We start from the raw sequence: 25,496 nt of genomic DNA, 5'->3' as shown, positions 1-25,496 counted from the left end.
TTAGAGAAATTAATTTTTTTCAGTTTATATGTCGTTTTAGAGCTTGTTTTCCTTTTTCAATGCACTTTTTCCTTTCCCATACACATTCACTTCTTTTTTATGCATTTAATTGATAGTTGTGGAGAGAATTAACCAATAAGAGGTAGTGTTAAGGATAATAAAATTTAATTTTCATGATTTTCAAGGTTATTGATTATACATAATCAATGCTTTTAGTTTTCATAAATTCTTCTTAATTAATGTACAAAAGTCTAAAACGACATATATAAAAAAATGGAGGGGAGTATTTAAGAAACCAAAAGAGGAAATAAAATCTTAATATATGCATTAATTGTATTGGTTAATGTGTAATTTAGTTCTTAACTAGTATAGATCCCGCGCAATGCGCGGTATATATAAAGTTTTTATATTTTAGGTGTTATTTATAATGAAAAACTAAAGTTATGAAAAGTGTATTTTTTTTGTTATAAAGTTGATGGTAAGTATGCAAGTTACTCTCTAAAGTTATAATTATTGCATTTAATAAAAAATTTACCAACTTAAGTCTATAGTTTAGCATTAATTTTATTTTATTTTGATGAAAAAATCATAATTTTGAATTTAATTCTTTACAATTAATTAGTATAGATTGATACTCCATATAATAGGCATTTATTACCAATTATATAGTTTCCTTATTATGTTTAGTTTTTTGGAGGGAAAAATTTTATAGGATACTTAATCTCTTGGTAGATAGGAGATAGAAGATTTTTATGAAAGAAATTTATTTTAGTTTTAATATTCGTACATATCTTGATTTATATATGATTATAGGGTGTCAAGTCCCAAATTAAAAGAAAAATTAAAGGTGTGTTCCATGGCCACTAATACTATTTAACTTCTTATTTATTTTAAGTTTTTAAAATTACTGTTATTAAGTTTATCACAAGATACAACTCCAATTCTTATATATTTCCTTATTAAAATGAATTTTTTTTAGAACACCCATAAATACAATTATTTCCTTATTAAAGCATGTGTGGATTTTGGAGGGAAAATTATGGATAGATTTATTCTCTTAGTATATAGGAGGAGGAGGATAGTAATAGGAGGATAGTAATATGGGCGACCTTTGTAAAAACTATTACTCTTATTAGTTTAAGAATTGCTTTTTTTGCCTTTGTGAAGAGTGATCTGTTTTCCTACTTGTTGCCCATGAATTTTCTTATTTTACATAAACTTCCATAATTACAGAAAATTTCTTCGGAGATTACGCTACTAACTTATCCTTTAATTATGGCTATTAATGGAGTATAATCTATTATCCAATACAATTCATACAAACTTGATACTTTGGCCCAGCTAAGATATGTAATTAAGAGGACAAAAGTGAGGCCCATTACAGGTAAATTGACTTAGGCGGGAAACATTTGGAGGATTCTTATTCTTTTAGTTTAGTGGGGATTCCTAAATTAATACCCAAATTAGAAGGTATTTAATGCTTACATACAACTCACTAGGTTCTATTTAGCACTACCCAAAAAAAATTCTTATGAGATGATAATTATAAAAAAAAAAAAAAAAAAAAAAAAAAAAGACGATGATAGGACGTCAGTGCATGATACTATATACTCCGTACAAGCTAGTTTCGCATACTCCTCCAATTACTTTAACGATGACCCCCCTTCTCCCGTAACTGATTTCTATGTCCACATTTCTTCTTTCGACTATTGGTGGCTCTTGCACGAAGACGAGCATAACATCTAACCACATATACCAATTATTAAGTCAATTTTAAATACGACATATCATTTAAATTTTATTATTAACTCTCTAGAATTATTTGATCGTTCATAATTATTCTGTAAATTAAATGGCACATACTTGCGGTAAACCTTCTTGTCTAGATGGAATTTAATAGCCAATGCCACGAGATTACGCATAAAATATGGCACCATCCATTAGTGAAACCCTTCTCTTATTCATCCCCCTTAAACTATAAGAATAAGAGATTCTCAAGTTTTCCCGCCTAAGATCATCCCCAAGCAGAGGTCGCGTTAATTATGTCGCGACCCGGTTTTACTCTTAATCCCACTTTATTTATCTTGACCTACTTTTACCCTCTCAAGCAGAAGGTTACGACCTAGGTCATCAACCCAATCATTTTTTAATTTCCAACCAATTACATCTCTTCACATTATATCACATTTTCATATATATATATATATATATATATATATAGAGGAAGGATCAAGTGAGTCCACCTCTTTACATTGAGTCCATAAGTCCTTTTTAGGACCCTTGAAAAGATAGGATGAAGGGATGAGATTGAAGGGAAAAAGTGGGGGATTAATGCTAAAATAAGGGATTAATGCTAATGTAAAACACTCTCTCTCACTACCTCACTAATCAACCCTTAATTTCACTATAAAACCTTTCTTTTTCCACTCACTTCTCTCTCCTATCACACAAATATCCTCCCTCCATCTCTCTAAAAACCAAAAAAATTCCATAAAACCAAATAATTCAAAAAACCAAAAAAAAAACTCCCTCCTAACAACCCGACTACCACCACCCACCACCCAGCCAGCCACAACGCCTCTTCCCCAACAACCCTACACCGACCAGACGCCACCACCACAACCCGACCTCCCACAGCCGCACTCACAACCACCACAGCCGCACTCACCACCATTCCCGTCGCCTCCGCTCTTTTTTTTCAAATTTCCCCTCCTCCTCTTCCTCACCCGACCCCACCGACCACCTCCACCGCCACCCACCCACGCCCACCAACCCCATCGACACCACCACCCAGCCAACCACCACAAACACGCACGCCTACCAACAACACCCCACGACAACCACCACCGCCTCACATCACCCCACGACTGCCGCCACCAACAACACCCACCAAAAACTCCCACAACCGCCACTTCCCCCTTTCTTCTTTTAGATCTAACCACCATTACCAACGACAACCACCACAAACACCCACCACCACCCCCTCTCGTCCATCCCGGCCTCCACCATTTCCACTTCTTTTATTTCCAGATCTGAAAACTAATTTGTTTTTAAAAAAAAAAAAAAGTTAATTTCTTTATGTTTTGATGTTCCAGCGTCTTTTTTGATGGGTTGCTTTTTTATGTGTGTTTTGTTCTTTTATGTTGTTATGTTCCAGCGTCTTTTTTTTTGTTTTTTTTTTTTTTTTTTTTTTTTTTTTTTATATATATATATATAAAGGTTTTGTTGATTGGTTTGTTTTGTGTATTTGTTTGTGCCTTTATGTCATGGATTATGTTTGGTCAGTTAAAAATTTTTAGATCTACTTTTATTCTTAGATCTATAAAATAGATACTCATATTTTTTTTAATGTTACACCCATATTTCTTTACATTTACACTCATATTTCTTTACATTTACACACGTATCACTTTACATTTACACTCGTATTTACTTACATTTACACTTGTATGTCTTTACATTTACACTCGGTTTTTCTTCACATTTACACTTTACATTTACACTCGTATTTGCAGTCGGTTTTTTCAGATTTAGTTTTAGTATTTACACTTTTAGATCTGATAAATATATAGTAGATTTTTTTACATTTACACTGGTTTTTCTTCACATTTACACTCATATTTCTGTACATTTACACTCGTATTTCTTTACATTTACACGCATTTTTCAGATTTACACTCATATTTCTTAACATTTACACTCATATTTCTTTACATTTACACTCATATTTCTTAACATTTACACTCATATTTTTTTACATTTACACTCATAAATCTTAACATTTACACTTGTATTTGTGTACATTTACACTCATATTTCTTAACATTTACACTCATATTTATTTACATTTACACTCATATATCTGAACATTTACACTCGTTAAATTTATATATATTTGGACTCATATATTTCGTGGATATGAGTTGGTGGTGGAGGACGGCGTTGGTGGTGTTTGTTGGGAGTCGGACTAAAGTTTTAATCGTAAAAGGACCAAAGTTACACTTATAAAGGACCAAAGTCACACTCAAAGGACCAAATTTACACTCTTAAACCTTCAAATTTACACTTAAAATACTAAATTTACACTCGGAAAACATCACATTTACACTTGTAAAATGTTAAAATTATATAAATTCAAAATTTCCGTCACAAAAAAATCAAATTTACACTCTTAAAATATTACATTTACACTCAGAAAATATCACATTTACACTTGTAATATGTTAAAATTATATAAATTCAAAATTTCCGTCACAAAAAATCAAATGTACACTCTTAAAATGTTACATTTACACTCGTAAAACATCACATTTACACTTGTAAAATGTTAAAATTATATAAATTCAAAATTTCCGTCACAAAAATTCAAATTTACACTCTTAAAATGTTACATTTACACTCGTAAAACTTCACATTTACACTTGTAAAGTGTTAAAATTATATAAATTCAAAATTTCCGTCACAAAAAATAAATTTTACACTCTAAAAATGTTACATTTACACTCATAAAACTTCACATTTACACTTGTAAAGTGTTAAAATTATATAAATCCAAAATTTCCGTCACAAAAAATAAATTTTACACTCTTAAAATGTTACATTTACACTCGTAAAACTTCACATTTACACTTGTAAAGTGTTAAAATTATATAAATTCAAAATTTCCGTCACAAAAAATAAATTTTACACTCTAAAAATGTTACATTTACACTCATAAAACTTCACATTTACACTTGTAAAGTGTTAAAATTATATAAATCCAAAATTTCCGTCACAAAAAATAAATTTTACACTCTTAAAATGTTACATTTACACTCGTAAAACTTCACATTTACACTTGTAAAGTGTTAAAATTATATAAATTCAAAATTTCCGTCACATTTACACTTGTAAAACTCATACAACATTACATTTACACTTCTGAAAGCCAAAACTCAAAACTGATTAATTAGGGGCTAGAGAGAGAAAGAAAAATTAATTAGTGTATAGAAATTTGATTAGTGGTAATTTTTTTTGGTAATTTTCAATCTCAACCACCCATCTCAATCCAACCATCCACATTTTTAGAGTGTAAATTTGATTTTTTGTGACGGAAATTTTGAATTTATATAATTTTAACAGTTTACAAGTGTAAATGTGAAGTTTTACGAGTGTAAATGTAATATTTTAAGAGTGTAAATTTGATTTTTTGTGACGGAAATTTTGAATTTATATAATTTTAACAGTTTACAAGTGTAAATGTGAAGTTTTACGAGTGTAAATGTAACATTTTAAGAGTGTAAATTTGATTTTTTGTGACGGAAATTTTGAATTTATATAATTTTAACATTTTACAAGTGTAAATGTGAGGTTTTACGAGTGTAAATGTAACATTTTAAGAGTGTAAATTTAATTTTTTAGTCAATTTGAAGATTTTAGAGTGTAACTTTAGTCCTTTGAGTGTGAATTTGGTCCTTTATAAGTGTAACTTTGTCCTTTACGAGTAAAACTTTAGTCCGACTACCAAAAAACGCCACCATCATCGTCCTCTCCCACCAACTCATATCCACAAAAATATATGAGTGCAAATTTATATAATTTTAACGAGTGTAAATGTAAAGAAATACAAGTGTAAATGTAAAGAAATACGAGTGTAAATGTTAAGATATATGACTGTAAATGTTAAGAAATATGAGTGTAAATTTAAAGAAATACGAGTGTAAATGTGAGGAGATACAAGTGTAAATTTAAGAGAAATACGAGTGTAAATGTGAGGAGATACAAGTGTAAATTTAAATAAAAACGAGTGTAAATGTGAGGAAATACAAGTGTAAATGTAAAAAATATGAGTGTAAATGTAAAGAAATATGAGTGTCAATGTAAAGAAATGTGAGTGTAAATGTAAAGAAATATGAGTGTAAATGTAAAGAAATATGAGTGTAAATGTAAAGAATTATAAGTATAAATCTGAAAAAAAAAATATAAAACTAGTGTAACTTTAAGGAAATACGAGTGTAAATGTGAGGAAAGAAAAGTGTAAATTTAAATAAATACGAGTGTTAATTTGAGGAAATAAAAGTGTAAATTTAAAGAAATAATAGTGTAAATGTGAGGAAATACAAGTGTAAATCTGAAAAAAATACAAGTGTCATCAATGGAAATAGTCCATACACCTTTGAAGACCACCAACAAAACCCAAAAACAAATTAAACGTCAACAACAAGTACAACTAGATCAAATAAAAAAAATTAGAAAAAAAAAAAATCTAACAAAAAAAACCCTAGATCTGATAATAAAAAAAAAAGAAAAAAAAATCAAAAACACAAGCAACTTACTCAGCATACCCTGAAAATAAATAACTCATTCTAAAAGAAGAAAAAACAAAAATGAATGAAACAACAAAATCTGAAAATTTAAAAAAAAATGAAGGAGAAGACGGAGGGCGGCAACATCAAAATGACAACGCCCAACACACCACTACCACAACTACCATCCTCCAAACCACTTTCGCCAACACCAACAACAGCCCGTCGCCTTTCTCTCTTCCTCTCGTTTTTTTTTTTTGTTGGTTGATTGTGACCGAGGCGTTAGTGTTGTTCTTGTTGTTGGTTGTCGATTTGTCGATGGTGGGTTGTTGGTGGTGGTTGGAGGAGGTGTGGGTGTACTCGTTTTTCAGATCTGGAAATATAAGAAGGGGAGGGAGATGGTGCGGGTCGGTGGAGGCCGACATGGACGAGAGGGCATGGAGAGTGGGTTGTGGTGTTGTTGTGGTGGTGACGTGCGACAGATCTGAAAAGAAAAGGGTGGTGTCGGGTTGTGGTGCGTGGTTGGTGGTTGGGGGGAGGTGGCGGTGGGGCGTGATTGGTGGGTTGCTGATGTGGCTGGGTGGTGGTGTCAGTGGGGTTGTTGGGCGTGGGTGGGTGGGGTGGTAAGGCTGAGAGGAGGGAATTTATTTTTTGATTTTTTGAATTTTTTGAATTTTGGATTTTTTGGGTTTTCTGAATTTTTGGGTTTTTAGAGAGATGTGAATGATGATATTGTGTGATAGGAGAGAGAAGTGGGTGGAAAAAGAATGGTTATATAGTGAAATTAAAGGTTGATTAGTGAGGTAGTGAGAGAGAGTGACTTACATTAGCATTAATCCCTTGTTTTTGCACTAATCCCTTCCTTTTTTTCCTTCAATCTCAGCCCCTCATCCCATCTTTTCAATGGTCCTAAAGAGGACTTATGGACTCAATGGTCCATGTTGGACTCACTTGATCCTTCCTCTATATATATATATATATATATATATATATATATATATATATATATATATATATATATATATATATATATATATATATATATATATATATATATATATATATAGAGGGGTTCAAATGAGTCCACCTAAAGTGGTGAGTCCCTAAGTCCTAATCTAGGCCATTGATCATGTATGATTGATGGTTGAGATTTTAAAACTTTGAGATGAAAACTTTAATGTTTTATAATTGAAACTTTAATTTATGAGTATAACTTTAATTATTTACAATTATAACTTTAATATTTAAAGTCATTATTTTAATAAAAGTTTAAATTTATGTTATAAAATTTTATTTTAATGATTTATAAATATAATTTTAATGTTTTATGAGTGAACTTTTAATTCTAAAATTGAAAGTTTAATTTTTTTAGCCAATTTTTAATATAAAAATTTAAATTTTTTAAGTTTTACAAATTTATAAATGTAACTTTAATGTTTTATGACTGAAACTTTAATGCTAAAAAATTAAAACTTTAATTTTTTTAAACAATTTCTAATATAAAATTTTGAATTTTTTTAATTTTACTAATTTATAAATGAAACTTTAATGTTTTACGACTGAAACTTTAATTCTAAAAATTGAAACTTTAATTTTTTTAAACAATTTTTAATATAAAAATTTGAATTTTTTTAATTTTACTGATTTATAAATATAACTTTAGTATTTTACGACTGAAACTTTAATACTAAAAATTGAAACTTTAATTTATTTAGACAATATAAAATATAAATATTTGAATTTAATTAATTTTATTGGTTATAATTTTTATATATTACATTTTAAGAACATAACTTTAATGTTTTACAATTGTAACTTTAGTTATAATTTTTGAAACTTTATTTTTTTAGGATTGTAACTTTATACCAATTTGAATTTATGTAATGTAATTTTAACAGTTTATGAAACTTTATTCTCTTAGGAATGAAACTTTAGTCCATATTATATGAAACTCTAGTCCATGTCATGTGAAACTTTAAACTACTGTACGTGAAATAAATTTTAGTGCGGGTCAAGTGAAACTTTAGTCAATATCAGTGAAATTTTAGTCCATATTTTTGAAACTTTAATCCACATCACCCATCGTTACCACCAAAATGACCCCGCGGCCACCACCACAACAACCAAACCATCCACCACCATCGTCCCCTCTGCAACAACCGCCCCCACGCACCGCCAATCTGGAAAAAAAAAAAAGAAAAAAAAGGGAGAACGCCACGACATGACCACCACGTCCCGCCGCATCACCTTCACCGTCGCCATATTGATGATTTTTAATTACATTTTCGATTGAATATGAAAGATCTCATATTTTTAACTGAAGGTCTAAAATTTTTAACACAAATTATAAAAAAATTGGTAAATTTACGAAAAAAAATGAAAGGTCACAAAACCTTATTTTTAAATCTGAAATTTTTGAAACAAAAGAGAGAAAAAGGAAAATTTTCGAAAAAAAAAAAAAGAGAAAGAGAGAAGGCAGGCGGCGGCCTGACACACCACCACCACGGCATCACCACTTCCGCCAGCCCTACACATGCAAAAAACAAGGAGAGAAACAAGGAGGCGGCAGCAGCCACCAACACAACCACCACGACACCATTAACCACCACCATCAAATCTGAAAAAAAAAAAAAAAGAGAGAAACAAGGAGGCGGCGGCCTGACCCACCGACCTCCACCACGACATCACCTCCACCATCCCCACACATAACCCACCAACAACAAATCTGAAAAAAAAAATGAGAAGGGCGTGGTGGCTGCGGCCGAGAGGAGAAGGGAGAGGCGCAGAGTAGTGCTGCGGCGGTGTCGGTTTGAGCGAGGGGCGGCAGGAGGAAGGTGGTCGGGGTTTTCTGGGGGCGTCGGGTTGGGAGATGGGACGGAGAGAGAAAGGGAGGAAGAGAGGGAAAGGGAGGAAGAGAGAGAAGCAGTAGGAAGGGAAATGAAGGAAATTAGGGTTTGGTTGTTTTATATAGGGCTTTTATTTCTAGATTCAATCTCAGCCCTTAATTTTGTTCTAATCTAATGGTTTAGATTAGGACTCATGGGACTCACCTATACTAAGGGACTCACTTGATCCCATTTCTATATATATATATATATATATATATATATATATATATATATATATATATATATATATATATATATATATATATATATATATATATATATATATATATATATATATATATATATATATTTATTAATTATTAATATTGTCAACCAATCACATATCACCACCTATAGGTCATGAGATGGGTCAATTTACTCCACCAAAGGTCACAAATTGACCTCCTAAGGTTACAAATTGACCTCCTCTTTCCAAAGGTCACCATAATTTTTTGGTTAATTAGTGATTAGTGTGACCAAGCAAGGTCATGACCTAGCAATTGACCTTGCTTGACCTTGCTTGGGGATGGTCTAAATGAATTGCTCTATATTGGGCTTTGGGCTTCATTATATCCTATCTTTGACTAGGCCATACTGATTTATTCCATACAATATATAATTCTATGACATTTAAAAAGGGAATAATATTTTTTCAACTTGCATTCCCTTTTATCCCCCTTAAACTAAAAGAATAAGAGATTCTCAAGTTTTCCCGCCTAAATGAGTTATTCTATATTGGACTTTGGGCTTCATTATATCCTATCTTTGACTAGACCATACTGATTTATTTCATACAATAAATAATTCTATGACATTTAAAAAGGGGATAATATTTTTTCAACTTGCATTCCCCTTTTATTTACTACTAACAGAATAAAAATTTTCAATAGTTTTCCCTCCAAAAAGAAGTTGTCTAAATAAGGAAACAAAACTCTATTTTTATTAAATTATTATCTTTTAGTTAAGATATAATCTTTAATCATTATAAAATTTTTTAATTAAATTATAATCTTTTAATTTAAAAATAAAACAAAACTGGTATAAATCTAAAATTCGTATATGAAAAACCCAAAAATTTGATAATATTAGTTTCGCATAATTGTTTTTACCAAGTACGAGTATTTAGTTAGTATAAAAAAAATTATGAACTTATATTATTAATTTCTTGACAAAAAAAAACTTTAAAATTATTTGAGATAATTTATAAATTGAAATCATTAGTTTTGTGATGTAAAATTTCATTAAAATATACATTTCATGAATTTACTTAATTCTTTTAATTAATTTTCCATTTTAATTTTTTATCCTCATATTAAAACATGAAAAATTAATAATACGTCAATTTTAAATCTTAAATAATACATTATAAAATAAGTAAAAGATCTATGAATACCGCGCATGTATGCGCGGGATCCATACTAGTTCAAGATGAAGTATTGATTCTACATGTTTATTACGTCCTAAAATAAAAGCATAGTACAACAAAACAAACAATAAACATGGTATAAAGAAGGATTGTAGCTCTCAGTCTCTATAGACGGAGGGATTTTTTTCGAGTGCTCTGGTGTCAATCAACCCAGGTATTCTATATTTCTATCTAGTAATTCCTTAACCCAACAATAGTCCAAATAAAGAAGGATTGTAGCTCTCAGTCTCTTACTATGCAACCAAAGGGCGAAATCAGACTTGCAAAATAAATGGCAATTTCAATATTCAATCTTTCATCAAAGGTTCATAAGCAATGGACTTATGAGCGTATGACACTTGTATACCTCAATTTAAGCAAAAATAGGCTCATTTTTCATAAAAATGGTCTAGTCCAACAGTTGGGGACACGTAATTGCGTGGCGGGTATTTCTAAACAAGTCTAACTAATATATCCATTGAGTCAGTCATTGCACTACCTCAATTGCATAGTACATCAATCACTGATCGGAACAGAAGTTCCCCTGACAACCATTATCTCATCACACTACTACACTAATTTCTTCCCTCTTCTATCATCGTGCCCACAAATTTATGACTTTGTTACAAAAAGAAATTTATTGTTCTCTTCGTAACCAAGTCATAAATTAAATTGTATAACTAGTGTTAATAAAAATTTAAAACTCAAAATGCGAATACCTTTATGCTTACGCAGGGAATGTGCAGTACATGATCCATCCGCTTGTTCTTCTCTTTGACTCCTCAAGCAGAACGGCGAAAAGCAATAATGAAGCTTTAATAGATTCAACTTCTTTAGGTCACTTCAAATTAGATCAGTATTTCCCTTTTAAATGTGTGTTGCAAGAATTCAAGCTTTGCCCTAGTGACCAACAGTGCCAGAATCCCCCAACTTAACATACATAGGAGATAGGAGGACCCCTGAATTAGGAGGCCTAGTACTAGAGCAAAACACTATTAATAGACTCCGGACTGACTACTAAATCGAGAAAGCAGGGAGGATACGACCTCACAACAAAGACAAATTCTTGTACAAGACCATCAAATAATAATCATACTGCATGGTCTGACGATAATGGAGATGGATTGATTTGGAGGGGACGGAAACTAGACCTCTCCATTTCCCTCTTCCGAGCCAATTTTTTCTCCTTCCACAAAGGAAATATTTGTAGGGAAAACTCAAAAACCTCTCAGATCCCATCCCTTTCCCTCCCCTCCATTTTTGGTATCCAAACAAGGTGTAACACTCTCATATACAGACATTATGACAAACTTAAGTAGCAGACTGACTTCATCACATTGACAGCAAACAGAGAGAAAATGTCACAGCAAATCAGTTCATTCTGTGAACCTCATATTGAAAAATGTGACATCACACTTCAAACATAGAGCTCAATACAACCTCTATCACCTTGTTCCAAAGTTATAGGAAGAGTACATTACATGTTAGTTCAATGTCGAATTGATGAATCCAGATTCACCTGCCATGTGTGCTAGTTCCAAATCCTTCAAGATGGACGAAGCATGTAGTGATCCTGTCCCGCCAACCAAGGACCTAGGATTGAACTAGAGCAAAAGTTTTCAACAGAAATAAGTTCATGCGCCCTACCATCTAATAATAGGCATATTTGTTTGTCTGACGATAAATAAATAGTTGCCATACTAGAGACCTAGTACAAGTATATGAAAATGGAACCAAATGTCAAGAAACAATCTAAAGAAATACTCCTAAAACACAGTAACATAGAGTTTTACAAGTAATTTATAAGGAGTATACAATTCATTGTATCTATGCTCTCGAAAGCTCTCCCATGGGAAAAGGCGAAACTATGCTTGGGAAATATCTTGCAATTTCAAGCATCATATTAAACCTCCAAAGTGCTGTCTATTGCATAGGTTTTGTGCGTGTGTCAACTAACCCTAGTGTTCTACGCACGGAATTCTCATGACCACTTGATGGCACCGACACTAAAAACGTGTCAGCCTTTGTAAATCAGACCATTTCAGAGAACATGTCTAAGGCGAAACTAGGCTTGGAACATATTTGATAAATATAAGGTGTTAACAGCGGATTACTAATTATATCTTTGCTTATGCTAGGTAACCTACTTTAACATCATGATACTTTCTTGTTACAAGTCTTATTTGACAATCAGCATAATTTAAACATGTCAAAAACTGCCTTAAAAATTGACTAAACCCCCCAAGAAATAATTCGGAAATAACCCGCTTTCTTCGGTAATCCTTTACCTCAAGAAGATCAAAAACAAAAACAAACTAATTTATTAGGTAGAGCCCCTGACGCCAAGCAATATCAACCTTTTTCCACCACATTTCCTTGATTACTTCTGCATTCATTCCTGCTAAATCATATCATGTACAAGAGGGCGATACAAGCACCATATTAAGGCACTCCTAACAGGAATAGAGTTTCCCAGCCAGGTACCAAGGATCTCCAAATAAACATCTTCGGCTATACTGACAAAAGAGGAATAAATGTTCATGACTCTTGTCTTCCACATCACAAATCAAGCAACGAGTCTCAGAACTAAAACTCGTCTTTCCAATTCTGTCCCTAGTTAACCTGCATTCACAGAATTTTCCTCCATGCCCAACTAGAATTGTTACTAGGCCTATATTCCATCGAATCTTGCCCTTTTAAATAAATATGATTAACCAACTTGATCCAAAGATGGTCATCCTTTGCAGCCACCCACCAAACTATCTTCCCAATTGCAGCATACTTCCGCAACTTACAGTTCTTAAAACCCATACCACCATACCTCCTAGGCTTACAAACATCATTCCAAGCAACTAAAGAATACTATTATAATCCTAAGATAGTTCCTACACAAAAATACTCATCTAATATGAATTCATCAGCAGAGACTGAATCAAACTTGCTCTTCCTGCATAAAAAATCTTCCTAGGCCCTGTCACAAAAAAATTGCCTGTCCTCGTAAACCTGATTGTTTCATAGGTGAAATCTAATCTCAATCCTATAGTAAACACATTAGTAAATATAGTAAACTGGAGTCTAACCTAGCCGTAAGTAACAATTACATGACCAACTTGTCTACAGAATGTTAAGAATGTAAACATTATCCTACGGTTGACTCCATAAACCAAATTGGTCAATAAGGTCAGAAAACATTTCAAAACAAAGCTCCAAAGTTATATAAAGCATACATTACATGTTGGTCCCATCAAACTTGGAACGTAGCCTGCTATGCATCCTTTATCAGCTTGTTCCGAAGTTAGAGCAAGAGTACATAACATATTAGTTCAATTTATAATCGAAGAATTTGGTTCCATATGTGCTAGCACTGAATCTTTCAAGATGACAAAACACTTGCCAAATCCTGATGTACGCTACATCTGATATATTGTGGTTTACAAGAGACCAGGTGCAACTAGATGATAAGATATCGAGTACTTGTCAATAACACTCTGAAGACGTACAACACTACAACACATTCACGAAAAATACTGCACGTGATTTAGCTTCAAGCACTTCAAACAAGCCAAGGAGCAAGGAAATGATTATTATATCTATGACCCAGAAGGCATCTCGATAGGAAAGGGTGAGACTAGGCTTGGGACATATCTGGCAATCTTAATCAACTCATTGATGTTCAAAATCGTTGTGTATTGCATAGGTCTCGTACATGTGTCAACTATCCCTAACGTTCTTCTACTTGGGCGATTCCCTGTCTCGTCACTGAATGGCCCCATCACAAAAAACTTATCCTTCTTTGTAAACCCGATCATTTGAGATAACCTATCTAATATCAACCCCTTTGGTAAACCAATAGATTTCACTACTGCAGGAGGTTCCAATATGTGCATTAACTGGTCACCTATAAATGGGTTCTTACAATTAAACTTGCTCAAAGACCCTCTCATAACTCCTAACAAGTCTGAATTATCCAAACCGTTTTTAATTACGTCAACCCTCTCAGCCCCTAAATCAAAGCTAATAAGTAAATCACCAGCTTCGCTACTATAAGCAGACCAATATAACTTTTCACTAACAAGCACCGCATTTCCAAAAAGTGGGAAATGATCGTTACAAAAATCAATTTTTCTCCACCTATTTTCCCTAAGAGAGAAGATACAAACCATATCACTTTTTGTGTTTCCTTGAGATACTTTCCAAATTTCAACAAATTTGTAATCATCAACAGAGGATGCATATCCAAATCCATAAATCGAATAAACTATATTGCCTTCATCTAAATGATTTAAATACCCATGTGACGAATATTTTTGTAGGTTACGAATAGCCGGGTTCCATAAAATGAAGTATTCACCACAACGTGAAGTTAAACAAATCAACCCATTCCAGGATCCTGTAAGATAAAGACGATCTTCCTGGACCGAAAATTCAGAGTCGAGTTTAACCAAATTTTCTTCAAAATTATCACAAATTTGATCATCATCGTAAGAAAAAATGTAACAAACCGTATGACCCATGATAAACAATGTGTTAACAGGAGCAGAAGGGTGGGAAAAGGGGGACATGATAAGCAGGGACGTAGCCAGAACCGAATTTTAGGTGGGGCCGAAATTAATCTTTTTGTCTTCGACTTAAATATATCTGATGAAACTAAAATACCTTAACATATCTCTTATATTACATTTAATTTATCAATTTTCGATATCACTTATCTTCTCAATATGTCTCAAAATGCCTGAATACAAAATTAAAAATTATAGGAATACTATATACGAAAATAGGAATACTATATACGAAAATACTCAGAAATGAATAAAGAGTGTGCATGGAACAAATTAAAAAAATGGTATAAAAATAAGAAATATTATAAGAGTAGTTGTAAAAGTTGTTGAGTCCATTCATGGCATAAACTTCAGTTGATAAAAATCGTAAAACAATTAAAGAAATAGAAAGCCCACTAATGAAAGCTAATAAAATAGGGCTGGAGAGAGATTTAGTCTAATTAAAAAATAAAAAAGTAAAGGATGTGTTTATGAGGAGTCGAGCTGCGGACCTTCAGATGGCATATTCTAACGATGGGAGCATTGACCAACTGTCCCAATAGAACAAACGTGTATTTTTTGCTGTTCTTTCCTATACATAGTATTTACAAAGGACCCCGGGCCATGGCCCACCCTGGCCCAGTCCTAGCTACGTCATTGATGATAAGGTGAGCATTAGCGAAATGGGAAGAAGAAAGAGTAGAATACCATTGTTTCGATACCGACTTAAATCGAAGAATGGATTTGATGGGCAATCTTGTAAGAATTTCTTCAATTATTAAATCATCAAAGAGGTAGCTTTGGTGCTCAATCACTTGTTCCTTCTGGGCATTATGCGGGTCCTTGTCTCCCATTTTCTCAGATCTTCAACTGTAATAAATTGTAAAGGAAGACAGTGGAGTGAAGAGAGAAAGGAGGTAGCGATTGAGGTAGAAATGTAGAATTAGGGTTTGTTCCTGTTTATTGGGAAAGTTAATCTGGCTTTCCCATACACATGGCAGAATAAACCCGAACGATCGAAAATATTTGTGTTGATGATTGATAATCAGATTTAACACGAGTAAGCACCACTACAAGGACCCCAATTATTCTTATACATTGCTTTAAGGACCCCAATTATTATTGGGTAATTTTAAGGACCTCATCATATGATTTGACCAAAATACCCTTATATTTATTTGCAACTTATATAAATATATTCTTAGAAATGAAAAAAGACGCAAATAAAAGTTTCAAACGTAGGTGTAATATATTTTCCGAGTTTATTCATGTATCGATCCAAAATGTGTTATCTTTATCTATAATTTCTTATAGAACTTTTATATTTTAATCAACTTTACATTTTTCTTTGAATTACATGTGTACTTCACTATTCCTTATAAATTCACATTTCTTTACAAAAATTATTTTATATTATTTTCGTCAAAATCAAATTTATTATTAATATATGTCGCCGCATTGTAATTTAAATTTTGTATTTGTTGGTTAAGTTAACCATTACGAAATACAAGTATAAAGATTGAGATGTTCTGACTATAACTAAAAATACAGTATTTGTTAGTTATATTACCTCCCATTTTTTCTTCCAATTTCATTTTACGCGGTCTCCAAGACAAGACTTTATCCGTAAAATTTGACTTATATATATAATTTTTTTATAAAATTTCGTGAAATATTATTTTCATGATAAATGTAATAAATATTTTAGGTTTTTCATTAATAAGTTTAATTTTTTTATTTATTGTCAATGTTTGTTAATTTAACCCTTAAAAAGAAAATGAGAAGAAAAAATGGGAGGGAGTAATAAAACATAAGGGCATTTAGGTCTAATATATGCGGTGAGGTCCTTAAAACCACATAACAATAATTGAGGTCCTTAAAACCATATTTAATAATATTTTGGGTCCTTGTTGTGGACTTTACTCGATTTAACACCCCCATACGACTAACCTGAATACCCGAATCTCGATTCAATCTGAATCAAGGCGAAATAGAACCGAATTTAAATTAACCAGATGATACCCAAATTTGAATATACCTGAATCGATATGAAATAAAGCGATTGACCATTTGACCTGTATTAAAATTAAAAATATCACAAAAACTTCCCTGTTACCTGCAGAGACCAGGTACACATCTTTAGAAAAATTCGTTTTAGCACTTGTTATTGCTTCGTACAAATTGCGTCCCTATTTTGAGTCACATACAATTTCAGTCGTGACCAACTACCCCCTGAGAACCATAATGAGGAAACCCGAATTGTCAGAGAGAATGGTTAAGTGGTCTGTCCACCTGAGTGGGTACGACCTGAAATTTGAACCCCGAACAGCCATTAAGTCCCAAGCCCTAGCTGACTTTGTGTCAGACTTTAGTCCCACCCTTCAAGAACAAGCCGACAGTGAAATCTTGACCCTAAGTGAGGCTAAAGGGGAGCAGGTACGGGAATTACATGTTGATGGGGCATCCAATACGAAGGGAGCAGAGGTAGGGCTGGTACTGAAATCACCTCAGGGGGAACAGATAATACAGGCAGTACGGTGCGAGGTCAAAGCAACGAATAACGAGGCTCGATACGAGGCCCTAATCTTAGGACTCCAATTAGCCTTAGAATTGCAAGTCAGCCACATCGAGGTATATAGTGACTCCCAACTGATCGTAAACCATGTGAATAACGTATACACGGCCAGGGATCCTAAATGATAGCCTAGCTGGAAGTGGCGAAGGAGCTCAAATCCGCTTTGCCTCCTTCCACATCCAGTAGATACCAAGGGATCAGAATGTTGAAGCAGATGCTCTTGCCACCCTTGGAGCAGCCTTCACTCCAGGGGCAGTGGTACTATACCATTCATACATGTCATGAAACCTGCCATACGTCAGGAAGAGATTAATGATTGGTGTAAGCCTTACATTAGTTGGCTACGCGATGAGGTATTACCACCTGACCAGAAAGACGCTAGGAGCTTCAAAATGAAATCCTCCAGATTCGTACTCATTTATGGTATCCTATTTAGGAAGTCCTTGGCAGGACCCTATCTGAGGTGCTTGAGCATACAGGAGGCACAGGCAGTAATGTTTGATATCCACAGTGGTGATTGTGGAAATCACACAGGGGGTAGGAGCCTGTTCAACAAGACACTAAGGCAGGGTTACTTCTGGCCTGCCATGAGGAAGGACGTCATAGATTACGTCAAGAAATGTGAAGAATGCCAAAGGCACGCTCCTGTCAACCACCAGCCAGCAGAACATATGCATCTGATCATCTCGCCTTGGCCTTTTATGAAATGGGGAATGGACATTGTGGGACCACTACCCTGTGCTTCTGGAAACAGGACGTACATGCTGGCAATGACGGACTACTTCTCTAAATGGATAGAGGCAGAAGATTTCACTCAGATCTTGGAGAAGCATGTGATATCTTTCATCAAGAGGAACATAGTCATTAGATATGGCATCCCTTCAGAAATCATATGTGACAATGGATCACAATTCATATCCAACAGAACGGAAGACTACTGCGCCAGGTGGAACATCAAGCTGCTTAAGTCTACTCCTAGGAATCCGCAGTCCAACGGTCAGGCAGAATCCAGCAACAAGATAGTCATGAATAACCTGAAAAGAAGGCTGGAGGAAATAGGAGGCAACTGGGCAGATGAGCTCCCCTTCGTGCTGTGGTCTGATAGAACCACCCCTAAAGTAGTAACAGGTCAAACACCATTCAGTCTGGTATATGGGGCCAAGGCAGTTATTCCCTCTGAGGTGCAAGTACCGACACATCGGTATGCCAATGCCACCGAAGAGAGGAACCAGGTAGAAATGGCCAGCGGCCTGGATACCATTGATGAGCCAAGGACCAGCGCCCAAATCAGGATGGCAGCCTACAAGAAGACAGCAGCCAGGAGTTACAACAAAAACGTAAGGCTGAGAACGCTGCATGTAGGAGACCTGGTACTCAGGAAGGTATTCCCAAACACCAAGAATCAGAGTGCAGGTAAATTCGCCTATAACTGGGAAGGTCCCTACCGCATAGAAGGCATCTTGGGTAATGGGGCATACAAGTTGGAGACTATGGATGGGGAAGCTGTCCCTAGATCCTGGAACATCATTCACCTTAAAAAGTATTATGTCTAAGGTTCCAGGTGCAAGACCCAGAAGTTCCACCTCCAACAGGTACATCCCAGGACCCTTGAATCCTAGCATTTAGTACTCCAGAAACCTTAGAACATGAACTAACTTGCTAAAAGTGTCTTTGATTAAGCGGTTATCGCTTGAAGGGGAACAACCCCAAAACCCACTTGCTGGAGCCACCACTCACTCTCTCATAAGGTACATACGCAAAGAACTAATCATTTTGTTTCGTACCGCCTGACTGTATCACCTGCATTGGTCTAACAGTAACATCTCTTTTGACAGCAGGAACAACTAAGTCACCAGGCAAGGTCTTTCGTTCAGTACGCACGTGCTAAGTCTCCTGAATTCAACAGGTACTACTAAGGAAATGACAACTTACAACGTATCTTTCAAATCCTTTGAATCAAAACCCTTTTTCTTATTTTCTCTTGGTGTCAACTTCACAGGTGTCACAAGGAGCAAAATGCGGAAGCAGCGTACTTAGCATTTCAAAAGGCCAAAATGAAACTCTATTTCTTTTAAGTTGTTGTAAAACTCTGGGGGAACACACTTTGTGCTCCCTAAACTATTTTGAATTTATGAAATCGCTTCCATTTTTAGGTTTATCAATGTTTTTTGATTGAATGTGGATATGGTAAGTTGAATATTAAGGCAATGTCCTAGTAGGCTAACTGATGAACAAGAACTAGCAAATTGTTCCTCCTGTAGGAAGTACCCAATGCGCGCGTGGTCGAAACAGAGGGATTCGAGCATCTTGATGGACAGAAAGCTCCCTGAACCACCATAGGCACCTCAACAAGTACGAAGCCGGCACACAAACAGAAAGAATAAAAGAATTGCTAGCAAAATAACAGAAGGAACAAAACGAAAATTCATAAACACCCCTCAGCAGGGGGAACTTGAGCAAAGTATTTTTGCCCCTCCTACGAGGCAAAAACGAAAGTACTAAAAGGTGCCAAAAACTATCAGGCACCAAGATTTGGATTACAATAGGCCACCACACAGGGTGCCCAACAAAACATCAAGATAAAAAATTAAAATTTAATTGCCTAAACTAGGCAGCAGCAGAAGAACGCGAGGCGGCATCAGCAGGAACATCCACAGGGATGTTGGGCTCCACAGTAGCCTCTCCTCCAGATGGACCTTCCCCTCTCTGGGCAATGAGGGCTTCCTCCCTGACCTCCTCGACTGACGCGACAGCTGGTTGTTCAATCCTATAACTGGTCTCTCCATCATCGCCACCCAGCAAGTCGTTGATGAGGCTGAAGTCCAGCTTGATTGGATATGCAGAATTAAATAGCCGTTCCTCCTCAGCAAGATCCCAGTTGGAGTGTTCACCCACCTCAAACTCTTTGATACATTTGATCTTTGTTTCCCAAGCGGAAACCAATGTAGAGTCCAAGAGCAGATGCTTCAACAGCTCCACCTCCTTGTGAGCCTTTTGATGCGTGTCTAAAATATGATGTTTCACACTTTATTCTACACGCATTTCAGAGCTCAAATGTGCAATATATGCCATTATTTCCCTATTTTCCTCTACTTTCGTGTTTTTGACTATTATTGCAGAAATATGAAGAATTGAGCGGAAATCGAGCCAAATCCGTCCCTAAGTAATTAACATTGCATTTGACATGAAGTATTGACTCGAGGAATGAGCTTGGTGCGCGTTTCAAGGCCTAAAGATAGCAAAAGCATGGGTGCGTACGAGTTTAACAAGCGAAGAAGCACTTCACAATATTGCAGCCTGCTTCAGATGGCAATATCTCGAGTTCTAGAGCTGATAATCCAGTAATTCCAATTGGAGGTGAAAGCTTATCCTCTTAGCTTTCCAACGCCGCATAGAACGCCTGATTTGACCAAGGAACGAAGAGATGGCAGCTGTTTTAAGATCGGTGCGCGCTGCAGAATTCGTCAGAATGCACTACTGTACAGCAACTTTGGTCGATCGACTGATGCTTATGGTCGATCGACCAGAGCACGAGATCAGAAGCTACTGTTCAGTATAGGTTGGTCGATCGACTGAGCAACATGGTCGATCGACCACTCCACGAGCTGATACGAGGATTAAAAGACCGAGATTTATCAAGCCCATGAGTTATTAGGTTTAGGAATAATAGCTGCGTACTTTTCCTATATAACGCAGCATGAACATTGAGTTTTGCTATCAAGTTTTATTTTCAGTTTTACATTCAGTTTAGAATAATTAGGGTTCAAGGTTTGCTTCGGTTTTGAATACAATTTGCTTGGATAATTCGGCCTTGTTCTTTTCCTTCACAATTCTACACGGTATTCTCTTTGTTTCTATTTCAAAGTATTTTGCTTATAGTGTTAGAATTGCTAGATCAGTTTCCCCAAAAGCCGAACTGTTGTTTTATGTTAATTGTTTCTTCCGCCGTTTTAAACATGAATTCAATAGTTAGATTTATCATTGATGTTATTGTTGTTACCCTTAGAATGAGTAGCTAAATAATTAGTGCTAGGATGTAGGCGAATTATAGTGTAGGCGGCGTAGAATAAATTCGGGATGAATCGTATGTCGTCGATCGACTGCTATGCGTGGTCGGTCGACTGACCACGTGAGGTTTTCCTTTCGTTTTAATTGTCTTAATTCTTAATTCGACGAATCGAGTGCACACGACCAGTTGAATGTTTAGGATATGACTGACCCATTAGATCGAGAGATAGGGACAGTTGTTAGATCACCAATTAAAATGACTAAACTATGCTGAGATCGAAAGATAGGTAAAGTTTAGACGATTAGTCACTTTTCAGGACGAGAGTCGTATTAGTGATATTAGGGACTTATAGCGAGATCGAAAGATGCTATTTGTTAAGAGTGGACCGAGAGGACCTCTTTATTTCCCGCCTCATGTGTTTTGATTTAGACTGTTTAGTATCTTTTGCCTTGAAACTATAACGAACCGACCATCCTAGTACCTCTTTTATTCTTGATATTTCATTAATTTACTTTTCTTTTATTATTATTAGCTATAGACCAAATCAATCAAACCCCCACACAACTGTTACCTTAGACCAGATTTAGACAATTGAAATTCCCTTCCTCCCTGTGGTTCGACTCGTGCTACCACTAGCTTCTGTTAGTTTAGCTCGGAATTATAAATTTTATTTTTGATACTAAACGACGGTATCAAATTAGACTTGACTTGGATTTTTGGCAAGCTACATCATATTTCTGAGTATTAGAGCCTATAACTGGTGACATCTATGACCAGTTTATCTAGGAATGTGAGTAGTACTCCTTATGAGACATGTTTCCTTAATTTGCATAATTATGAACTTGATCTACTTAATACCTGTATGCATTCGGTTTGTGGTTTGTTGACACATGTGGTAGAGGTTTCCCTTTATTCATTTTACCCATGAACCCCTCATAGCCAAAAATAGCCTTTTTGTCCCTTAACTACATCCTATATTTAGCCTGCCTTTGTCAAGCTAGTAGTATTAGTTTTGGGAATGTGTTTATTTGCGGTTTGGTTATATGCTAATTTCGAGATGTTGGGTGAAAGGGTGGAAGGAAATAAAAGAAAGAAAAAAATGGAACTGAAAAGAAAAGAAAAGAGAAGAAAAATGACTCAAAAAAAAAGAAGAGAAAAAAGAGACGAGTCTTTGTAGAATCCGGTCGATCGATGACCATATTGGTCGATCGATCGCATCCGAGAGAAAGAAAAGTTCGAAAAAAGTCACATGTTGCAATTGTTATGATTTGGTGATTTCCACTCCCATATTATCATTTGTATTCTTTGGGGAGTCAAATTTTGTGGAGATTGTGAGTTTTGTGCCTTGAATTGGCACCGTATTGTATCATTTATATTGAGCTTGAAGTTGGGATTCGTTTATAGTTTGGATTGTAGTACTAGTTTGGCTTATTACTCCTCATATCCAAATTCATTTTAGCCCCTTCTTACCCTTTACCTCACATATCCATATATACCTCGGCATGTGTCATGGTCATTTGTTGGTTGGAATGCATATGTACGGTCATAGAGTTCATTTTCATATTTTATTGCTGGCATGTCTTCATAGGTCGTAGTTAGGTGAGAGTCTTTACAAAATAAATTCTTTCTATCCTCTTATACATTCACCTTGTTCTTATTTGAGTGATTTGAGCGACCCGTGAGAGTCCAATTTGATAAATCTCTATGGTTGACGGTTTGGCCAGATTTTTAACGGCTTCATAATTCGTTTGCATGATTCACATTGCTAATTGATTGTTGGTTGTGCATTAAATTGGTTTAGGCTTTACATATTGCATTTCGCTCTGAGTTTGAACTCGTTCCTTTAGATCGAGTCTAGTTCTTGCTTGGGGACAAGCAAGGTTTGGTTTGGGGAGATTTGATGCGTGTCTAAAATATGATGTTTCACACTTTATTCTACACGCATTTCAGAGCTCAAATGTGCAATATATGCCATTATTTCCCTATTTTCCTCTACTTTCGTGTTTTTGACTATTATTGCAGAAATATGAAGAATTGAGCGGAAATCGAGCCAAATCCGTCCCTAAGTAATTAACATTGCATTTGACATGAAGTATTGACTCGAGGAATGAGCTTGGTGCGCGTTTCAAGGCCTAAAGATAGCAAAAGCATGGGTGCGTACGAGTTTAACAAGCGAAGAAGCACTTCACAATATTGCAGCCTGCTTCAGATGGCAATATCTCGAGTTCTAGAGCTGATAATCCAGTAATTCCAATTGGAGGTGAAAGCTTATCCTCTTAGCTTTCCAACGCCGCATAGAACGCCTGATTTGACCAAGGAACGAAGAAATGGCAGCTGTTTTAAGATCGGTGCGCGCTGCAGAATTCGTCAGAATGCACTACTGTACAGCAACTTTGGTCGATCGACTGATGCTTATGGTCGATCGACCAGAGCACGAGATCAGAAGCTACTGTTCAGTATAGGTTGGTCGATCGACTGAGCAACATGGTCGATCGACCACTCCACGAGCTGATACGAGGATTAAAAGACCGAGATTTATCAAGCCCATGAGTTATTAGGTTTAGGAATAATAGCTGCGTACTTTTCCTATATAACGCAGCATGAACATTGAGTTTTGCTATCAAGTTTTATTTTCAGTTTTACATTCAGTTTAGAATAATTAGGGTTCAAGGTTTGCTTCGGTTTTGAATACAATTTGCTTGGATAATTCGGCCTTGTTCTTTTCCTTCACAATTCTACACGGTATTCTACTGTTTCTATTTCAGTATTTTGCTTATAGTGTTAGAATTGCTAGATCAGTTTCCCCAAAAGCCGAACTGTTGTTTTATGTTAATTGTTTCTTCCGCCGTTTTAAACATGAATTCAATAGTTAGATTTATCATTGATGTTATTGTTGTTACCCTTAGAATGAGTAGCTAAATAATTAGTGCTAGGATGTAGGCGAATTATAGTGTAGGCGGCGTAGAATAAATTCGGACTGAATCGTATGTCAGTCGATCGACTGCTATGCGTGGTCGGTCGACTGACCACGTGAGGTTTTCCTTTCGTTTTAATTGTCTTAATTCTTAATTCGACGAATCGAGTGCACACGACCAGTTGAATGTTTAGGATATGACTGACCCATTAGATCGAGAGATAGGGACAGTTGTTAGATCACCAATTAAAATGACTAAACTATGCTGAGATCGAAAGATAGGTAAAGTTTAGACGATTAGTCACTTTTCAGGACGAGAGTCGTATTAGTGATATTAGGGACTTATAGCGAGATCGAAAGATGCTATTTGTTAAGAGTGGACCGAGAGGACCTCTTTATTTCCCGCCTCATGTGTTTTGATTTAGACCTGTTTAGTATGCTGCCGCCGAAACTATAACGAACCGACCATCCTAGTACCTCTTTTATTCTTGATATTTCATTAATTTACTTTTCTTTTATTATTATTAGCTATAGACCAAATCAATCAAACCCCCACACAACTGTTACCTTAGACCAGATTTAGACAATTGAAATTCCCTTCCTCCCTGTGGTTCGACTCGTGCTACCACTAGCTTCTGTTAGTTTAGCTCGGAATTATAAATTTTATTTTTGATACTAAACGACGGTATCAAATTAGACTTGACTTGGATTTTTGGCAAGCTACATCATATTTCTGAGTATTAGAGCCTATAACTGGTGACATCTATGACCAGTTTATCTAGGAATGTGAGTAGTACTCCTTATGAGACATGTTTCCTTAATTTGCATAATTATGAACTTGATCTACTTAATACCTGTATGCATTCGGTTTGTGGTTTGTTGA

General features: G+C 35.2%; 1 protein-coding gene and 1 long non-coding RNA gene across 2 annotated transcripts; one reads left to right on the top strand and one right to left on the bottom strand.

The window, feature by feature from the left end:
• Positions 1-11,936: 11,936 nt before the first annotated feature.
• On the bottom strand, positions 11,937-16,012 carry LOC141605911 (uncharacterized). The gene is made up of 2 exons (XR_012526535.1): positions 15,824-16,012; positions 11,937-12,181 (listed from the first exon to the last, which is right to left on the bottom strand). It is a non-coding gene; the product is annotated as an uncharacterized LOC141605911 (long non-coding RNA).
• A 1,347-nt stretch (positions 16,013-17,359) lies between these two features.
• On the top strand, positions 17,360-19,765 carry LOC141608179 (uncharacterized). Its single transcript, XM_074427541.1, has 7 exons — positions 17,360-17,608; positions 17,993-18,327; positions 18,445-18,523; positions 18,680-19,230; positions 19,387-19,438; positions 19,529-19,596; positions 19,690-19,765. The coding sequence occupies exons 1-7, from the start codon at positions 17,360-17,362 to the stop codon at positions 19,763-19,765; spliced, it is 1,410 nt and encodes a 469-aa protein (XP_074283642.1).
• Positions 19,766-25,496: the final 5,731 nt, after the last annotated feature.

This window comes from Silene latifolia, chromosome 10, assembly GCF_048544455.1.
Source record: "Silene latifolia isolate original U9 population chromosome 10, ASM4854445v1, whole genome shotgun sequence".
NCBI classification, from domain to species: Eukaryota; Viridiplantae; Streptophyta; class Magnoliopsida; order Caryophyllales; family Caryophyllaceae; genus Silene; species Silene latifolia.
The sequence above is the reverse complement of the archived record's forward strand: the minus strand, read 5'-3'. Positions and strand labels throughout refer to the sequence as shown.

Coding starts and splice junctions, on each gene's coding strand:
- LOC141608179 (XM_074427541.1), top strand. CDS start 17,360: ATGAGGAAACCCGAATTGTCAGAGAGAATGGTTAAGTGGTCTGTCCAC. Junction 17,609..17,992: donor AGGGAGCAGAGGTAGGGCTG/GTACTGAAATCA, acceptor GCCATACGTCAG/GAAGAGATTAATGATTGGTG. Junction 18,328..18,444: donor AAATGTGAAGAATGCCAAAG/GCACGCTCCTGT, acceptor TTCTGGAAACAG/GACGTACATGCTGGCAATGA.